Source organism: Anolis carolinensis, unplaced genomic scaffold (assembly GCF_035594765.1).
Source record: "Anolis carolinensis isolate JA03-04 unplaced genomic scaffold, rAnoCar3.1.pri scaffold_7, whole genome shotgun sequence".
NCBI classification, from domain to species: Eukaryota; Metazoa; Chordata; class Lepidosauria; order Squamata; family Dactyloidae; genus Anolis; species Anolis carolinensis.
This window is the reverse complement of record NW_026943818.1, coordinates 38,410,069-38,427,604: the sequence shown is the minus strand read 5'-3', so window position 1 is coordinate 38,427,604 and position 17,536 is coordinate 38,410,069. Positions and strand designations below refer to the sequence as shown.

The 17,536-nt window shown below is 36.1% G+C and overlaps 1 protein-coding gene and 2 non-coding genes across 4 annotated transcripts in view; 1 reads left to right on the top strand and 2 right to left on the bottom strand.

Annotated features, from left to right (window-relative positions):
* med16 (mediator complex subunit 16) overlaps positions 1-14,976 on the bottom strand; it is a 52,690-nt gene extending 37,714 nt beyond the window's left edge. The window contains exons 1-8 of one of the 2 annotated variants that reach the window (XM_062960321.1): positions 14,906-14,976; positions 10,209-10,345; positions 10,003-10,110; positions 9,746-9,915; positions 5,584-6,015; positions 5,256-5,361; positions 491-646; positions 199-413 (exon numbers count right to left, since the gene is read on the bottom strand). In XM_062960321.1, coding sequence (XP_062816391.1) covers positions 199-413; positions 491-646; positions 5,256-5,361; positions 5,584-6,015; positions 9,746-9,915; positions 10,003-10,110; positions 10,209-10,344 — 1,323 coding nt within the window. In that variant the 5' untranslated portion in view covers position 10,345; positions 14,906-14,976. Of the gene's footprint in view, positions 1-198; positions 414-490; positions 647-5,255; positions 5,362-5,583; positions 6,016-9,745; positions 9,916-10,002; positions 10,111-10,208; positions 10,348-14,796; positions 14,815-14,905 lie in introns of those variants that run through there. The other variant, XM_062960322.1, reaches the window with a different exon arrangement.
* A 509-nt stretch (positions 14,977-15,485) lies between these two features.
* Positions 15,486-15,592, top strand: LOC134293372 (U6 spliceosomal RNA). Its single transcript, XR_010000339.1, has one exon. It is a non-coding gene; the product is annotated as a U6 spliceosomal RNA (small nuclear RNA).
* A 1,597-nt stretch (positions 15,593-17,189) lies between these two features.
* LOC134293371 (U6 spliceosomal RNA) lies at positions 17,190-17,296 on the bottom strand. Its single transcript, XR_010000338.1, has one exon. It is a non-coding gene; the product is annotated as a U6 spliceosomal RNA (small nuclear RNA).
* Positions 17,297-17,536: the final 240 nt, after the last annotated feature.

The following is a 17,536-nucleotide window of genomic DNA, read 5'->3' as shown; positions in this document are numbered from 1 at the left end:
TGTTATGGACATCTAGAAGACATCTAGTCCAGCATAGAGGTGTTATGGACACCTTGAGGACATCTAGCCCAGCATAGAGGTGTTATGGACATCTAGAAGACATCTAGTCCAGCATAGAGGTATTATGGACACCTTGAGGACATCTAGTCCAGCATAGAGGTGTTTTGGAGACCTAGAGGACATCTAGATGGAGCTCACCTTTCCGTGGCTGTCCACGCCGACCAGGGCGAGGGAGGTCCAGGACATCTGCATGGCCTTGAAGTGGACGGAGGGCCCGGCCGGGCGCTGCCTCTTGATGGCGGGCGGCTCGTCCATCGACCGGGCGGGGCTGGTGCCGTAGAAGACGGCCATGGCCTGGAGGGAGAGCCGGTGGACGATCTGGACGCTCCCGTCGTGGAAGGCCAGCGCCAGGCCTGCAGCGGGGCAGAAAGGCGGCACTCGAACCCGGAACCGGTTTGCTAGGGACGGCTTCCTATTGGGTTCTACTCACCCAACCCGGGGTAGAACTTGGTGTCGTTGGCCACTTTGAGGTCGGTGCTGGTCAAGGAGATGGGCAGCTTGGGCAAGGCCACGGCCGAGACCCGGTCCAGGTCGTTGGTGGCCGAGAGGATGCGCCACTTCAGGATCATCGGGGGCTTGTCTCCCACTTAAATCAATACAAATATATCTATATTTTAAAATTTATTTATTTATAAATAGTTAGGGGGCCCTAAAGGTCATCTAGACCAACCCCTGTTGCCCAATGCAGGGTTCTCATCCAGGAGTCTCGATTATTATTATTATTATTATTATTATTATTATTATTATTATTATTATTATTTTATTATGACACAGCAAACAAGACAGATCTACTGGATTTCGTATCACAAAATCACAAGTCGAACACTTCCCAAGTGTCTAGGACTGTGTGATGTATTATTATTATTATTATTATTATTATTATTATTATTATTATTATTATTATTATTATCATATGATGGATTTCGTATCACAATAACACAAGTCGAACACTTCCCAAGTGTCTAGCACTGTGTGATGTATTATTATTATTATTATCTAGCACTGTGTGATGTATTATTATTATTATTATTATTATTATTATTATATGATGGATTTCGTATCACAATAACACAAGTCGAACACTTCCCAAGTGTCTAGCACTGTGTGATGTATTATTATTATTATTATCTAGCACTGTGTGATGTATTATTATTATTATTATTATTATTATTATTATTATTATTATTATATGATGGATTTCGTATCACAATATCACAAGTCGAACACTTCCCAAGTGTCTAGCACTGTGTGATGTATTATTATTATTATTATTAGTATTATTATTATTATTATTATTATTATATGATGGATTTCGTATCACAATATCACAAGTCGAACACTTCCCAAGTGTCTAGCACTGTGTGATGTATTATTATTATTATTATTAGTATTATTATTATTATTATATGATGGATTTCGTATCACAATAACACAAGTCGAACACTTCCCAAGTGTCTAGCACTGTGTGATGTATTATTATTATTATTATCTAGCACTGTGTGATGTATTATTATTATTATTATTATTATTATTATTATTATTATATGATGGATTTCGTATCACAATATCACAAGTCGAACACTTCCCAAGTGTCTAGCACTGTGTGATGTATTATTATTATTATTATTATTATTATTATTATTATTATTATTATTATTATATGATGGATTTCGTATCACAATATCACAAGTCGAACACTTCCCAAGTGTCTAGCACTGTGTGATGTATTATTATTATTATTATTAGTATTATTATTATTATTATTATATGATGGATTTCGTATCACAATATCACAAGTCGAACACTTCCCAAGTGTCTAGCACTGTGTGATGTATTATTATTATTATTATTATTATTATTATTATTATTATTATTATTATTATTATTATTATTATTATATGATGGATTTCGTATCACAATAACACAAGTCGAACACTTCCCAAGTGTCTAGCACTGTGTGATGTATTATTATTATTATTATTATTATTATTATTATTATTATTATTATTATTATTATTATTATATGATGGATTTCGTATCACAATATCACAAGTCGAACACTTCCCAAGTGTCTAGCACTGTGTGATGTATTATTATTATTATTATTATTATTATTATTATTATTATTATTATTATTATTATATGATGGATTTCGTATCACAATAACACAAGTCGAACACTTCCCAAGTGTCTAGCACTGTGTGATGTATTATTATTATTATTATTATTATTATTATTATTATTATTATTATTATTATTATTATATGATGGATTTCGTATCACAATATCACAAGTCGAACACTTCCCAAGTGTCTAGCACTGTGTGATGTATTATTATTATTATTATTATTATTATTATTATTATTATTATTATTATTATTATTATTATTATATGATGGATTTCGTATCACAATATCACAAGTCGAACACTTCCCAAGTGTCTAGCACTGTGTGATGTATTATTATTATTATTATTATTATTATTATTATTATTATATGGATTTCGTATCACAATAACACAAGTCGAACACTTCCCAAGTGTCTAGCACTGTGTGATGTATTATTATTATTATTATTATTATTATTATTATTATTATTATTATTATTATTATTATTATATGATGGATTTCGTATCACAATAACACAAGTCGAACACTTCCCAAGTGTCTAGCACTGTGTGATGTATTATTATTATTATTATTATTATTATTATTATTATTATTATTATTATTATTATTATATGATGGATTTCGTATCACAATATCACAAGTCGAACACTTCCCAAGTGTCTAGCACTGTGTGATGTATTATTATTATTATTATTATTATTATTATTATTATTATTATTATTATTATTATATGATGGATTTCGTATCACAATATCACAAGTCGAACACTTCCCAAGTGTCTAGCACTGTGTGATGTATTATTATTATTATTATTAGTATTATTATTATTATTATTATATGATGGATTTCGTATCACAATATCACAAGTCGAACACTTCCCAAGTGTCTAGCACTGTGTGATGTATTATTATTATTATTATTATTATTATTATTATTATTATTATTATTATTATTATATGATGGATTTCGTATCACAATAACACAAGTCGAACACTTCCCAAGTGTCTAGCACTGTGTGATGTATTATTATTATTATTATTATTATTATTATTATTATTATTATTATTATTATGATATGATGGATTTCGTATCACAATAACACAAGTCGAACACTTCCCAAGTGTCTAGCACTGTGTGATGTATTATTATTATTATTATTATTATTATTATTATTATTATTATTATATGATGGATTTCGTATCACAATATCACAAGTCGAACACTTCCCAAGTGTCTAGCACTGTGTGATGTATTATTATTATTATTATTATTATTATTATTATTATTATTATTATTATTATTATTATCATATGATGGATTTCGTATCACAATAACACAAGTCGAACACTTCCCAAGTGTCTAGCACTGTGTGATGTATTATTATTATTATTATTATTATTATTATTATTATTATTATTATTATATGATGGATTTCGTATCACAATAACACAAGTCGAACACTTCCCAAGTGTCTAGCACTGTGTGATGTATTATTATTATTATTATTAGTATTATTATTATTATTATTATTATTATTATTATTATATGATGGATTTCGTATCACAATAACACAAGTCGAACACTTCCCAAGCGTCTAGCACTGTGTGATGTATTATTATTATTATTATTATTATTATTATTATTATTATTATTATTATTATTATTATTATTATTTGATGGATTTCGTATCACAAAATCACAAGTTGAACACTTCCCAAGTGTCTAGCACTGTGTGATTTATTATTATTATTATTATTATTATTATTATTATTATTATTATTATTATTATTATTATATGATGGATTTCGTTTCACAAAATCACAAGTCAAACACTTCCTAAGCGTCTAGGACTGGGTGATGTATTTATTATTATTATTATTATTCTTCATTTATTTCCATCCCGCTTATCTCCCGTAGGTGGGATTCAAAGCGGCATACAACATATAAAATTCATACAAATACAATATTATTATTATTATTATTATTATTATTATTATTATTATTATTATTGTTTTTTTTATTATTATTATTATTATTATTATTATTATTATTATTATTGTTAACCAGGAGACTCAAACCAGAAATATATATATTATTTTGTATTAGAATGCATTATTATTAATATTAATATTGAAAGCCTGTTTTTTCTCTCTACCAGGAGACTCAAAGCAGCTATATATCTTCTATTAGAATAAGACTGTATTAAATATTATTATTATTGACACAAAGACAGAGTATGACACAGCAAACGATTTATTATTATTATTATTATTATTTTATTTCTATGCCACTTTTTCTTTCTAGTAGACTTTAAACAGTGATATATCTATTGTTAGTATAAAACTATTATTATTATTACTATTATTATTACTATTATTAATATCCTGCTCTACTAAAAGACTTATTATAATGTATTATTATAATGTATTATTATTATTGTTGTTGTTGTTATTGCTGTTATTATTATTATTATTATTATTATTATTATTATTATTATGCTTTTCTCTCAACCAGGAGACTCAAACTGGTGATGTATCTATTATTGGTATAAGAATATATTATTATTATTATTATTATTATTATTATTATTATTAATATTCTGCTCTACTAGAAGGCTTGGTATTAGAATATATTATTATTATTATTATTATTAATATCCTGCTCTAGTAGAAGGCTTGGTATTAGAATGTATTATTATTATTATTCTTATGAATATTAATATCCAGCTCTACGAGAAGGCTTGGTATTAGAATGTATTATTATTAATATTAATATTAATATCCTGCTCTAGTAGAAGGCTTGGTATTAGAATGTATTATTATTATTATTATTATTATTATTATTATTATTATTATTATTATTATTAATATTAATATCCTTCTCTATAGAATACTTGGTATTAGAATATATTATTATTATTATTATTATTATTATTATTATTATTATTATTAATAATAATAATAATAATATCCTGCTCTACTAGAAGGCTTGCTATTAGAATGTATTATTATTATTATTATTATTATTATTATTATTATTATTATTATTATTGTTAAACGGACTCACCGGTTGGGGAGATTTGCTGGAAGATGTTATTAACCGGCAGCCCTTCTTTCCTCAGCGACCAACACTCCACGATGCTGCTGTTCTGGTTCGAAGCACAAAGCAACATCTGGGAGGAAAAATATGGGAAAAACAATTGCATGTATTTCTTTGGCTGGCTTTGCCTCGTTTGCTGCAGCATCACAACAACGATTTGATGTTTACTTGGCTGGCTTTGCTTTCACGAACCTCCGCTGGAGGAGCTCAAAGCGGGGACTGCACCTCTAGTGTTGTTATGACAATGGAGGCGAGGATGGTATCGGCCTCGTTTGCCGCAGCGTCACGGCCTCACCTGTTCGGATATGTCCCGGGCGAGGAACTTGAGGTGGGTGATGGCGAGGTACTTGTCCTTGCGGACGGGGTCGGTGGTGCAGCGCATGAAGAGCGAGGGCAGGATCTCGGTGTCGGTCTTGCACTTCTCGTTGACCACGCTGACGCAGACCTTGTAGAACTGGACCGGGGAGGCGCTGCTCCCGTCCGAGGTGGCCACCACGATGTTGCCACCACCGGTGAAGGCGATGTCGGCCAGGGCCACCCGGCAGCGCAGGCGGCAGAGGCTCTCGGTGGAGGTCAGCACCTGGCCGTTGGGCTTCAGCAGCGAGACGCTCACCAGGCCGCTGACCGTCACCGCGATCCAGCCCTCCATGGGCTTCCCACCAAAGAGGGTCAGCGACGGGGAGAACTTCACCCGGGAGAACTTCTCCCCAAAGTTGGAGGCCCCGGACTGCCGAGAAAGAGAGATATGGGACTTCTGAGTCAAGGGTCAACGGATTTTTGGACTCAAAGTCAATGAGTCAATGGACTCTTGGACGTCTAGTCATTGGTGGAGGACGTCTACTTAATGGTCAACAGATTCTTGAGTCAATGGTCAACTGGTCAATGGATTCTGGGACTTAATGGATTAGAAGATGCCTAGTCAATGGTCAACAGATTCTTGAGTCAATGGTCAATGGGTCAATGGATTCTGGGACTTAATAGATTGGAAGATGCCTAGTCAATGGTCAACAGATTCTTGAGTCAATGGTCAATGGATTCTGGGACTTTAGATTGGAAGATGCCTAGTCAATGGTCAACAGATTCTTGAGTCAATGGTCAACTGGTCAATGGATTCTGGGACTTAATGGATTGGAGGATGCCTACTCAATGGTGAACAGATTCTTGAGTCAATGGTCAACAGGTCAATGGACTCCTGGACTTCTAGTCATTGGGTTGGAGGACATCTAGTCAATGGATTGGAGGATACCCATTCAATGCTCAACAGATTCTTGAGTCAATGGTCAACGGGTCAATGGATTCTGGGACTTAATTGATTGAAGGAAGTCTAGTCAATGGTCAACTGATTCTTGAGTCAATGGTCAACAGGTCAATGGATTCTGGGACTTCTAGTCATTGGGTTGGGGACATCTACTTAATGGTCAAGAGGTTTCAACACTTTGATCTTAGGGTCAATGGAGATGGGACTTTGAGTCAATGGTCAACAGATTCTTCGATCAATGGTCAACAGGTCAATGGATTCTGGGACTTAATGGATTGGAAGACGCCTAGTCAATTGTCAACAGATTCTTGAGTCAATGGTCAACAGGTCAATGGATTCTGGGACTTAATGGATTGGATGACATCTAGTCAATGGTCAACAGATTCTTGAGTCAATGGTCAACAGGTCAATGGACTCCTGGACTTCTAGTCATTGGGTTGGAGGACATCTAGTCAATGGATTGGAGGATACCTAGTCAATGGTCAACATATTCTTGAGTCAATGGTCAAAGGGTCAATGGATTCTAAGACTTAATAGATTGGAGGATATCTAGTCAATGGTCAACAAATTCTTGAGTCAATGGTCAACAGGTCAATGGACTCCTGGACTTCTAGTCATTGTGTTGGAGGACATCTAGTCAATGGATTGGAGGACACCTAGTCAATAATCAACATATTCTTGAGTCAATGGCCAATGGGTCAATGGATTCTGGGACTTAATATATTGGAAGATGCCTAGTCAATGGTCAACAGATTCTTGAGTCAATGGTCAATGGGTCAATGGACTCCTGGACTTCTAGTCATTGAGTTGGACATCTAGTCAATGGATTGGAGGACACCTAGTCAATAATCAACATATTCTTGAGTCAATGGTCAACGGGTCAATGGATTCTGGGACTTAATAGATTGGAGGAAGTCTAGTCAATGATCAACTGATTCTTGAGTCAATGGTCAACAGGTCAATGGATTATGGGACTTCTAGTCATTGGGTTGGGGACATCTACTTAATGGTCAAGGGGTTTCAACACTTTGATCTTAGGGTCAATGGAGATGGGACTTTGAGTCAATGGTCAACAGATTCTTCGATCAATGGTCAATGGGTCAATGGGACCTCTAGTCATTGGATTGTAGGACACCTACTCAATGGTCAACAGATTCTTGAGTCAATGTTCAACAGGTCAATGGATTCTGGGACTTAATGGGTTGGAAGACACCTACTCAATGGTCAACAGTTTCTTGAGTCAATGGTCAATGGGTCAATGGATTCTGGGACTTAATGGGTTGGAAGACACCTACTCAATGGTCAACAGTTTCTTGAGTCAATGGTCAATGGGTCAATGGATTCTGGGACTTAATGGGTTGGAAGACACCTACTCAATGGTCAACAGTTTCTTGAGTCAATGGTCAATGGGTCAATGGATTCTGGGACTTAATAGATTGGAGGATGTCTAGTCAATGGTCAACAGATTCTTGAGTCAATGGTCAATGGGTCAATGGATTCCGGGATTTAATAGATTGGAGGATGTCTAGTCAATGGTCAACAGATTCTTGAGTCAATGGTCAACGGGTCAATGGATTCCGGGACTTAATGGATTGGAGGACGCCTACTCAATGGTCAACAGATTCTTGAGTCAATGGTCAATGGGTCAATGGACTCCTGGACTTCTAGTCATTGGGTTGGAGGACATCTAGTCAATGGATTGGAGGACACCTAGTCAATGGTCAACATATTCTTGAGTCAATGGTCAACGGGTCAATGGATTCTGGGACTTAATGGATTGGAGGATGCCTACTCAATGGTCAACAGATTCTTGAGTCAATGGTCAATGGGTCAATGGACTCTTGGACTTCTAGTCATTGGGTTGGAGGACATCTAGTCAATGGATTGGAGGACACCTAGTCAATAGTCAACATATTCTTGAGTCAATGATCAACTGGTCAATGGATTCTGTGATTTAATGGATTGGAGGATGCCTAGTCAATGGTCAACAGATTCTTAAGTCAATGGTCAACAGGTCAATGGACTCTTGGACTTCTAGTCATTGGGTTGGAGGACATCTAGTCAATGGATTGGAGGACACCTAGTCAATGGTCAACATGTTCTTGAGTCAATGGTCAACGGGTCAATGGATTTTGGGACTTAATAGATTGGAGGATGTCTAGTCAATGGGCAACATGTTCTTGAGTCAATGGTCAATGGGTCAATAGATTCTGGGGCTGAATAGATTGGAAGACACCTAGTCAATGGTCAACATATTCTTGAGTCAATGGTCAATGGGTCAATGGACTCTTGGACTTCTAGTCATTGGGTTGGAGGACATCTAGTCAATGGATTGGAGGACACCTAGTCAATGGTCAACAGATTCTTGAGTCAATGGTCAATGGGTCAATGGACTCTTGGACTTCTAGTCATTGGGTTGGAGGACATCTAGTCAATGGATTGGAGGACACCTAGTCAATGGTCAACAGATTCTTGAGTCAATGGTCAATGGGTCAATGGACTCTTGGACTTCTAGTCATTGGGTTGGAGGACATCTAGTCAATGGATTGGAGGACACCTAGTCAATGGTCAACATATTCTTGGGTCAATGGATTCTGAGACTTAATGGATTGGAAGACACCTAGTCAATGGTCAACAGATTCTTGAGTCAATGGTCGATGGGTCAATGGATTCTGGATTGGATTAATGGATTGGAAGATGCCTTGTCAATGGTCAACAGATTCTTGAGTCAATGGGTCAATGTACTCTTGGACTTCTAGTCATTGGGTTGGAGTACATCTAGTCAGTGGATTGGAAGATAACCTGTCAATGGTCAACATATTCTTGACTCAATGGTCAACAGGTCAATGGACTCCTGGACTTCTAGTCAATGGATTGGAGGACACCTAGTCAATGGTCAACAGATTCTTGAGTCAATGGTCAAGGGTCAATGGATTCTGGGACTTAATAGATTGAAAGATGCCTAGTCAATGGTCAACAGATTCTTGAGTCAATGGTCAATGAATTCTGGGCTTTTTAGTCAATGTGAAATATCTACTGAGACTTACAGTCAATGGTGAATAGATGGTTGGACTTTTGGCCAACGGTCAATGGATTCTGAGACATAGTCAATGGATTTGGAGACTCTATGGACCTTGAGACTTATGGCCAATGGACTTGGGGATGGATAGTCAATGGTCAGTGGGTGCTGGGGCTCTACCTTCTCGACGTGGAGGGCCAGCTTGACCCCGTTGTGGAGCCAGGAGAGGGCCACCACGGGGTCCCCGTCCACCGCGCTGCCCAGGGTGCTGCACCAACTGTTGGCCAGGTGGTCCGCCATGGCCCAGCATTTAATGGCCCCGTCTCCATCCGCAGACAGCAGCCGCGACCCTATATATAAATATATACATCCCATATTATAACAACGACAGCACTGTCCATTCTACAACGTATTGACGATCCTATTGCAATGGATACCTGACTGGTCCCACTCCAAGCAGGTGATGGTCTCCACGTGTCCGGAGTTGATGGAGTAGACGTCCCAGGGATGCTCCGTGTCCAGGATGTGGATCATGTGGGTGAGATCTGGAGCGAGAAGAAGCCGGACCATGAGACCCAAGGGTCGGGGAGTTGGAAGGCAGCGACGTGACGCGGCGGCGACAAAGGCCAACGCCATTCCTTACCTTTCTCCTCCTCGTTCTTGAGGTCGGTGGTGAAGGCGATGAGGTTGCGGCAGGACCAGGCGCAGACCAGCGGGATGGAGGGGCAGTGGTTGCTCTTGGGGCTTTTCTCCCACTCGCAGACGTAGGCCAGGTCCATCCTCTCGGGAAGAAGCAGGAAAAAAAATACACCTAAACATGATGGCCATCTGTCGGGAAGGATCGGATTGTGTCTTCCTGCCTGCCTGGACTGGATGGGGGTCTCTCCCAACTCTATTATTATTATTTCTAATGTCTATACAGCTGTATGGTCATCTGTTGGGAGGGGTCAGATTGTGTCTTCCAGCATTAAAGGCGTATTGCTTGGCCCCTTGTGGGAGTCTCTTCCAACATTATTATTATTATTATTATTATTATTATTATTATTATTATTATTATTATTATTAATTTCTAATGTCTATGGAGTTATATGGCCATCTGTTGGGAGGGATCGGATTGTGTCTTCCAGCATTAAATGTGTATTGCTTGGCCCCTTATGAGAGTCTCTTCCAACATTATTATTATTATTATTATTATTATTATTATTATTATTATTATTATTATTATCATTATTATTATTATGCAGCCATGGAAGGCTTCGACAACACATTATTATTATTATTATTATTGACACAACGATGTTGTATGACACAGCAAACAAGACAGACATGCTGGATTTCGTTTCACAAAACCACAAGTCGAACACTTCCCAAGTGTCTAGGACTGTGTGATGTATTTTCTGATGATGCTGCAGATCCCAGTCGGGTGGCCTTTTGCAGTTGGCAGATCGTAATTTTGTCAATGTCTATTGTTTCCAAATGCCGGCTGAGATCTTTTGGCATGGCACCCAGTGTGCCCATCACCACCGGGACCACCTGCACTGGTTTCTGCCAGTCTTTGCAGTTCAATCTTGAGGTCCTGATAGCGGCTGAGTTTTTCCTGTTGTTTTTCATCAATGCGACTGTCACCTGGGATGGCAACATCCATGATCCAAACCTTTTTCTTTTCCACAACTGTGATGTCTGGTGTGTTGTGTTCCAGAACTTTGTCAGTCTGGATTCGGAAGTCCCACATTATCTTTGCCTGCTCATTTTCCAAGACTTTTGCAGGTTTGTGATCCCACCAGTTCTTTGCTGCTGGGAGGTGGGACTTGAGGCATAAGTTCCAATGAATCATTTGGGCCACATAGTTGTGCCTCTGTTTGTAGTCTGTCTGTGCGATTTTCTTACAGCAGCTGAGGATATGATCCATGGTTTCGTCGGTTTCCTTGCACAGTCTGCATTTTGGGTCATCAGCTGATTTTTCGATCTTGGCCTGAATTGCCTTTGATGTCTTGCTCCTGGGCTGCAAGGATCAGGCCTTCTGTCTCCTTCTTCAGGGTCCCATTCGTGAGCCAGAGCCAGGTCTTCTCCTTATCAGCTTTTCCTTCAATTTTGTCAAGGAACTTTCCATGCAGTGTTTTGTTGTGCCAGTTGTCAGCTCTAGTTTGTAGTGCTGCTTTCTTGTACTGGTTTTTTGTCTGCTGTGCTTTGAGGAGTTTCTGATTTTTGATTTCAATCAAAGCAGGTTCTTCACTTTGCTTTCCATCTTCTGCCAGGGCATGTTCTTCTTCTTTGACTGCTTGTTTGACTTGTAAGAGTCCTCTGCCCCCTGATCTTCTAGGCAGATATAGCCGGTCAACATCACTGCGAGGGTGCAGTGAGTGATGAATGGTCATGAGTTTTCTTGTTTTTCTGTCCAAATTGTCCAGTTCCACCTGTGTCCAGTTTATGATGCCAGCAGTATATCTTATGACAGGCATGGCCCAGGTGTTTATGGCCTTGATGGTGTTGCCTCCATTGAGCTTGCTTTTGAGAATTTTCTGACCCTTTGTGTGTATTCTTTGCTGACCACAGTCTTCACATGTTCATGCTTGATGTTGTCCAGCTGTAATATGCCCAGATATTTATAGGCCTCTGGCTGGTGACACTTTATTGTTTGGCCATTGGGCATATTTATGCCCTCACTTTCAATGATTTTTCCCTTCTTCAATGCCACTGTCGAACATTTGTCCAAACCAAACTCCATGCTGATATCAGTGCTAAAGATTCGGACAGTGTTGGTCAGAGACTGGATTTCAGTTTCCGTTTTCCCATACAGCTTCAGGTCATCCATGTACATCAGATGCGAAATTTTGTGAGAATTCTTAGATATTTGATAGCCGAGATTTGTTTTTTGTAAGATTGTTGTCAGAGGGATCATGGCAATAATGAAAAGCAGAGGGGACAATGAGTCTTCCTGGAAAATTCCTCTCCTGATGTTGACAAGTCCATACCTTTCATTTCCAACAAACAGTTCAGTTTCCCAGTGCTCCATCATGTTTTCAATAAAGGTGCCAACGTTTTTACTAATCCCGATGGCGTCCAGGCACTTGATGATCCAGCTGTGTGGGAGTGAGTCAAAGGCCTTTTGGTAGTCAATCCACGTCATGTGAAGATTAGCTTTTCGGCTCTTACAGTTCTCCAGAATCATTTTGTCAATCAATAACTGGTCTTTTGTGCCCCTGCTTTTCCGTTTGTTGCCTTTCTGTTCATCTGGCAGGATGTTTTTTTCTTCAAGATAGTCTTGAATTCTGTCAGCTATGATGCCAGTCAGTAGTTTAAACATAGTGGGCAGACATGTTATTGGCCTGTAGTTTCCTGGTGCTGCTCCTTTTGCTGGATCCTTATGTTTCAGGTATGTTCTTCCAGTTGTTAGCCATTCACTGATACTTCCTTTCTGCAGCATCTCATTGAATTGTTGGGCCATTTTTCCATGTAAACTAATCAGATGTTTGAGCCAAAATCCATGAAGTTGATCACTACCAGGCGATGTTCAGTTCTTGACTTTTTGCACTCGTTTGCTGATCATTTCAGTTGTTATTTCCATCTGTTCCATTTTGTTCTGTGAGAATTTTCTTTCAAACTCCTTTATCCACCCAGCGTTTTTGTTGTAGTTCTTATTATTTTCCCAAAGCTCTTTCCAGAACTTCGTTGTTGCAGTTTTCTCTGGTTTTATGGTTACTGTGTCTGTTGTTTGGTTCAGGCTCTGGTAGAACCGTCTTTGGTCTGATTGAAACAGTTGATTTTGTCTGTACTGGATGATTCTGGCTTCATATCTTTCAATTTTTCTGGCTGTTGCTGTAATTTGTTCTTTCACAATTTCCAAAGCTTCTTCAATTTTTCTGGTGTTCAGCCAGTACTTTCTGATCAGGTGTTGCTTGATTTTGTCATTCTTCAGTTTCCTCTCTTTCATATTTTTCAGGTTACTTGCATCTGATCTAAGTTTCTTGATTTTCAACTCTAGCCTGACCTTCCACTTTGGTTTTCCAGTCGATTTTCTTTGGGGCTGCCTTGGTTGTAGGAGCCCAAGCTCTTCTGTTACTATCACTGCTGCACTGTAGGCAAACTGGTTTGTTTGTTCAATTGATGTTATCTGGACAGTGGAGAGTGCTGCATTCACATCTTTCATGAGAGGCGCCAGGTTTCTCTTGGGCACTGTTTTTAGAGTTGGGAGCCGCTGTCTTATTGCATTTGCTGCAGCATGAGCCATGATCTTATCCTTGAGCTCTTGTTGTCTTGCTGTCAAGGTTCCTGGTGGTTCAACAGGTGTTTCAAGTGCTGGTTCCTCAAATTCTTGCAAAAGCGCCACACTTTCTTCTGGTGCAATCTGTTCCACCATTCCAAGTGTTGCTGGAATTATTATTATTATTATTATTTTTAATGCGGCCATGGAAGCCTTCAACAACACATTATTATTATTATTATTATTATTATTATTATTATTATTATTATTATTATGCAGCCATGGAAGCCTTCAACAACACATTATTATTATTATTATTATTATTATTATTATTATTATTATTATTATGCAGCCATGGAAGGCTTTGACAACACATTATTATTATTATTATTATTATTATTATTTTTAATGCGGCCATGGAAGCCTTCAACAACACATTATTATTATTATTATTATTATTATTATTATTATTATTATGCAGCCATGGAAGCCTTCAACAACACATTATTATTATTATTATTATTATTATTATTATTATTATTATTTCTAATGTCTATGTATGGCCATCTGTTGGGAGGGGTCGGATTGTGTCTTCCAGCATCCTCATTATTATTATTATTATTATTATTATTATTATTATTTCTAATGTCTATGCAACTGTATGGCCATCTGTTGGGAGGGGTCGGATTGTGTCTTCCAGCATCCTCATCATCATCATCATCATCATTATTATTATTATTATTATTATTATTATTATTATTATTATTTCTAATGTCTATGCAGCTGTATGGCCATCTGTTGGGAGGGATCGGATTGTGTCTTCCAGCATTATTATTATTATTATTATTATTATTATTATTATTATTATTATTATTATTATTATTATTATTTCTAATGTCTATGGGATGCGTTGTAAGCCCTCACTTGCAGCCATTGAGCTGCATTGCATCCATTGCTCCCCGCCATGCAAGGAACCCGAAGCCAAATAAAGTCACAGAGAAAACAGAAATGTTTTTAAAATCACACTTACTAAAAATTAAGCTGTTTTCCACGCTTTTAAAAACCGAAAATTAGGCGACTGTGCCTTTAAATCCCCCCCTCCGGCTGGAAATGAGCTCTTCCAAGCCTCCCCTACTCACCTGGCGCCTTTAGAAGCGTCCCAACCGCACTGCGCCTGCGCCAACTCCTCTGTTATGGGCCTTTCCGAATATAGCTGTCTATCAAACTGCCTGATGGACCCCCAACGGAAGTATACACTCCCTCCTTTTACAAAAGTGGATTTTTTTCTCCTCGATTTCTCATTAAATAATCTCATTCAAGTGAAGAATTAAATTCCTTCCGTTTGTCGTTTCATAGTAGAAGGCAATGTTTATTTATTTTTTTCTTCAGGCAGTTTCATAGACAAAGCCACAAGCGGGAAGCCCCAAGAGGAGGGGTATCGATTTGCATATTTAGGCACTGGCGAGAAAGGGGCGGGGTATCGATTTGCATATTCAGACCCTGGCGACAAAAGGGAAATTAAACCGATTTTCCCCCCCATTATAAGCATAAAATATGCAAGATAAATAGAAACTGAGTAAAATATGCCAGATAAATGGAAACTATAAGATTAGATATGTCGCGAGATGGATAATAACGCGATTGTAAATTCTAGTCACCGTATAGTAAATGTTTTCTGGATATGGAGGCTTATATAGCTATCGAGGAGCAGCCTGATTTGTGCTCGCTTCGGCAGCACATATACTAAAATTGGAACGATACAGAGAAGATTAGCATGGCCCCTGCGCAAGGATGACACGCAAATTCGTGAAGCGTTCCATATTTTTATTGCTTTCATCAGCATCCAATGGCCTCCCAGCTTCAAAGCCTGCCTGCTGCCTACCTGGAGGGAGGAAATCCTTTGTTCGGAGGTGTTACCTGGCCTTACCTTGAAGGACCATACGTGGCACCCGAGATTGTGAATAATAATAATAATAATAATAATAATAAATTATTATTATTATTAAATTATTATTTTATTATTATTATTATTTTATTTTTGCTGCCCCATGCAGGAAGCAGCCGGGCTTTGCTGCTGCAAGGCCATTCCGTACCCATCACGGTGGCCGGTGGCAAAATTCATGGGATTCCTTCCCCCAAGGTAGGAAGCAGCCAGGCTTTGAAGCTGCAAGGCCGTTTAATGTTCATCAAGGTGGCCAATTGGGGTATTATTATTATAATTATATAATAATTATAATATATTATATAATATTATAATAATTATAATTATTATAATGTATTATTATTATCTATTATTATATCATATTATTATTATAAAATATAATATATTATATATTATAATAATTATTATATATGAATATAATAACATATTATAATTATATAATAATATAATAAGAATTATAATAATATAATATTATATAATATATATATATATAATATAATGTAAGAATATATTATTATATTGTTACATTATATTATTATAGTTATATTTTTTATAATTATAATATAATAATTTAATAATATATAATAATAATAATATAATTATAATAATATATAATATCTATTATAATAATAATTATAGTAATATAATATAACAATATATTATTATATTATTATATTGTTATATTATATTATTCTAGTTATAATTTTTATAATTACAATTTAATAATATATTATAATAATTATATAATAATTATATAATATTTATAATAATATATAATATATTATAATAATAATTATAGTAATATAATGTAACAATATATTATTATATTATTATATTGTTATATTATATATTATATATTATTATTATTATTATATTATTATAATATAATAATTATAATATATAATATATATTATAATATAATTATAGTAATATAATGTAACAATATATTGTTATATTATTATAGCTATAATTTTTATAATTATAATTTAATAATTTAGTAATAAAATATTATAATAATAATAAAATAATAATATAATAATTATTATTATAATATATAATATATTATAATAACAATTATAGTAATATAATGTAACAATATATTGTTATATTATTATAGTTATAATTTTTATAATTATAATTTAAATTATAACTATTAATTATTATATATTATTATTATAAAATATAATATTATATATATTATAATAATTATGTAACAATATAATAATAATATAATATATATTAAATATTAAAATATATTATTATATATTATTCCTTGTGTATCAAGCTTGGAAATGAACCAAATATTGATACTAGTATCCAAGAACTCTAAAAATCAGGACAGTAAATAAAGAACAACGCTTTGAAAACAGAGGGATTCCAGGTTGGCCAGGTAACACTTCCGAACAAAGTATTTCCTCCCTCCAGGCAGGCAGCAGGCAGGCTTTGAAGCTGGGAGGCCATTGGATGCTGATGAAAGCAATAAAAATATGGAACGCTTCACGAATTTGCGTGTCATCCTTGCGCAGGGGCCATGCTAATCTTCTCTGTATCGTTCCAATTTTAGTATATGTGCTGCCGAAGCGAGCACAAATAGTAATTTTCCCCACTTGCTATTTAAAGTACACATATCTGAATCTTTTTAGGTTACAGTGAGCACAATTCTTTTTGATTTTTCCCCCCTCATGTGTTGTTTTTTTTCTTATTTATTGTCTAGAAAATTATTTATTTTTAATTGCAGCCTTACTAATTAAGGAAATAAACCTTCCGTCTCTTTGTATTCGGGATATGCAAATGTAGGTCTCAAACCCCACCCCCTTTCCTTGCTCTG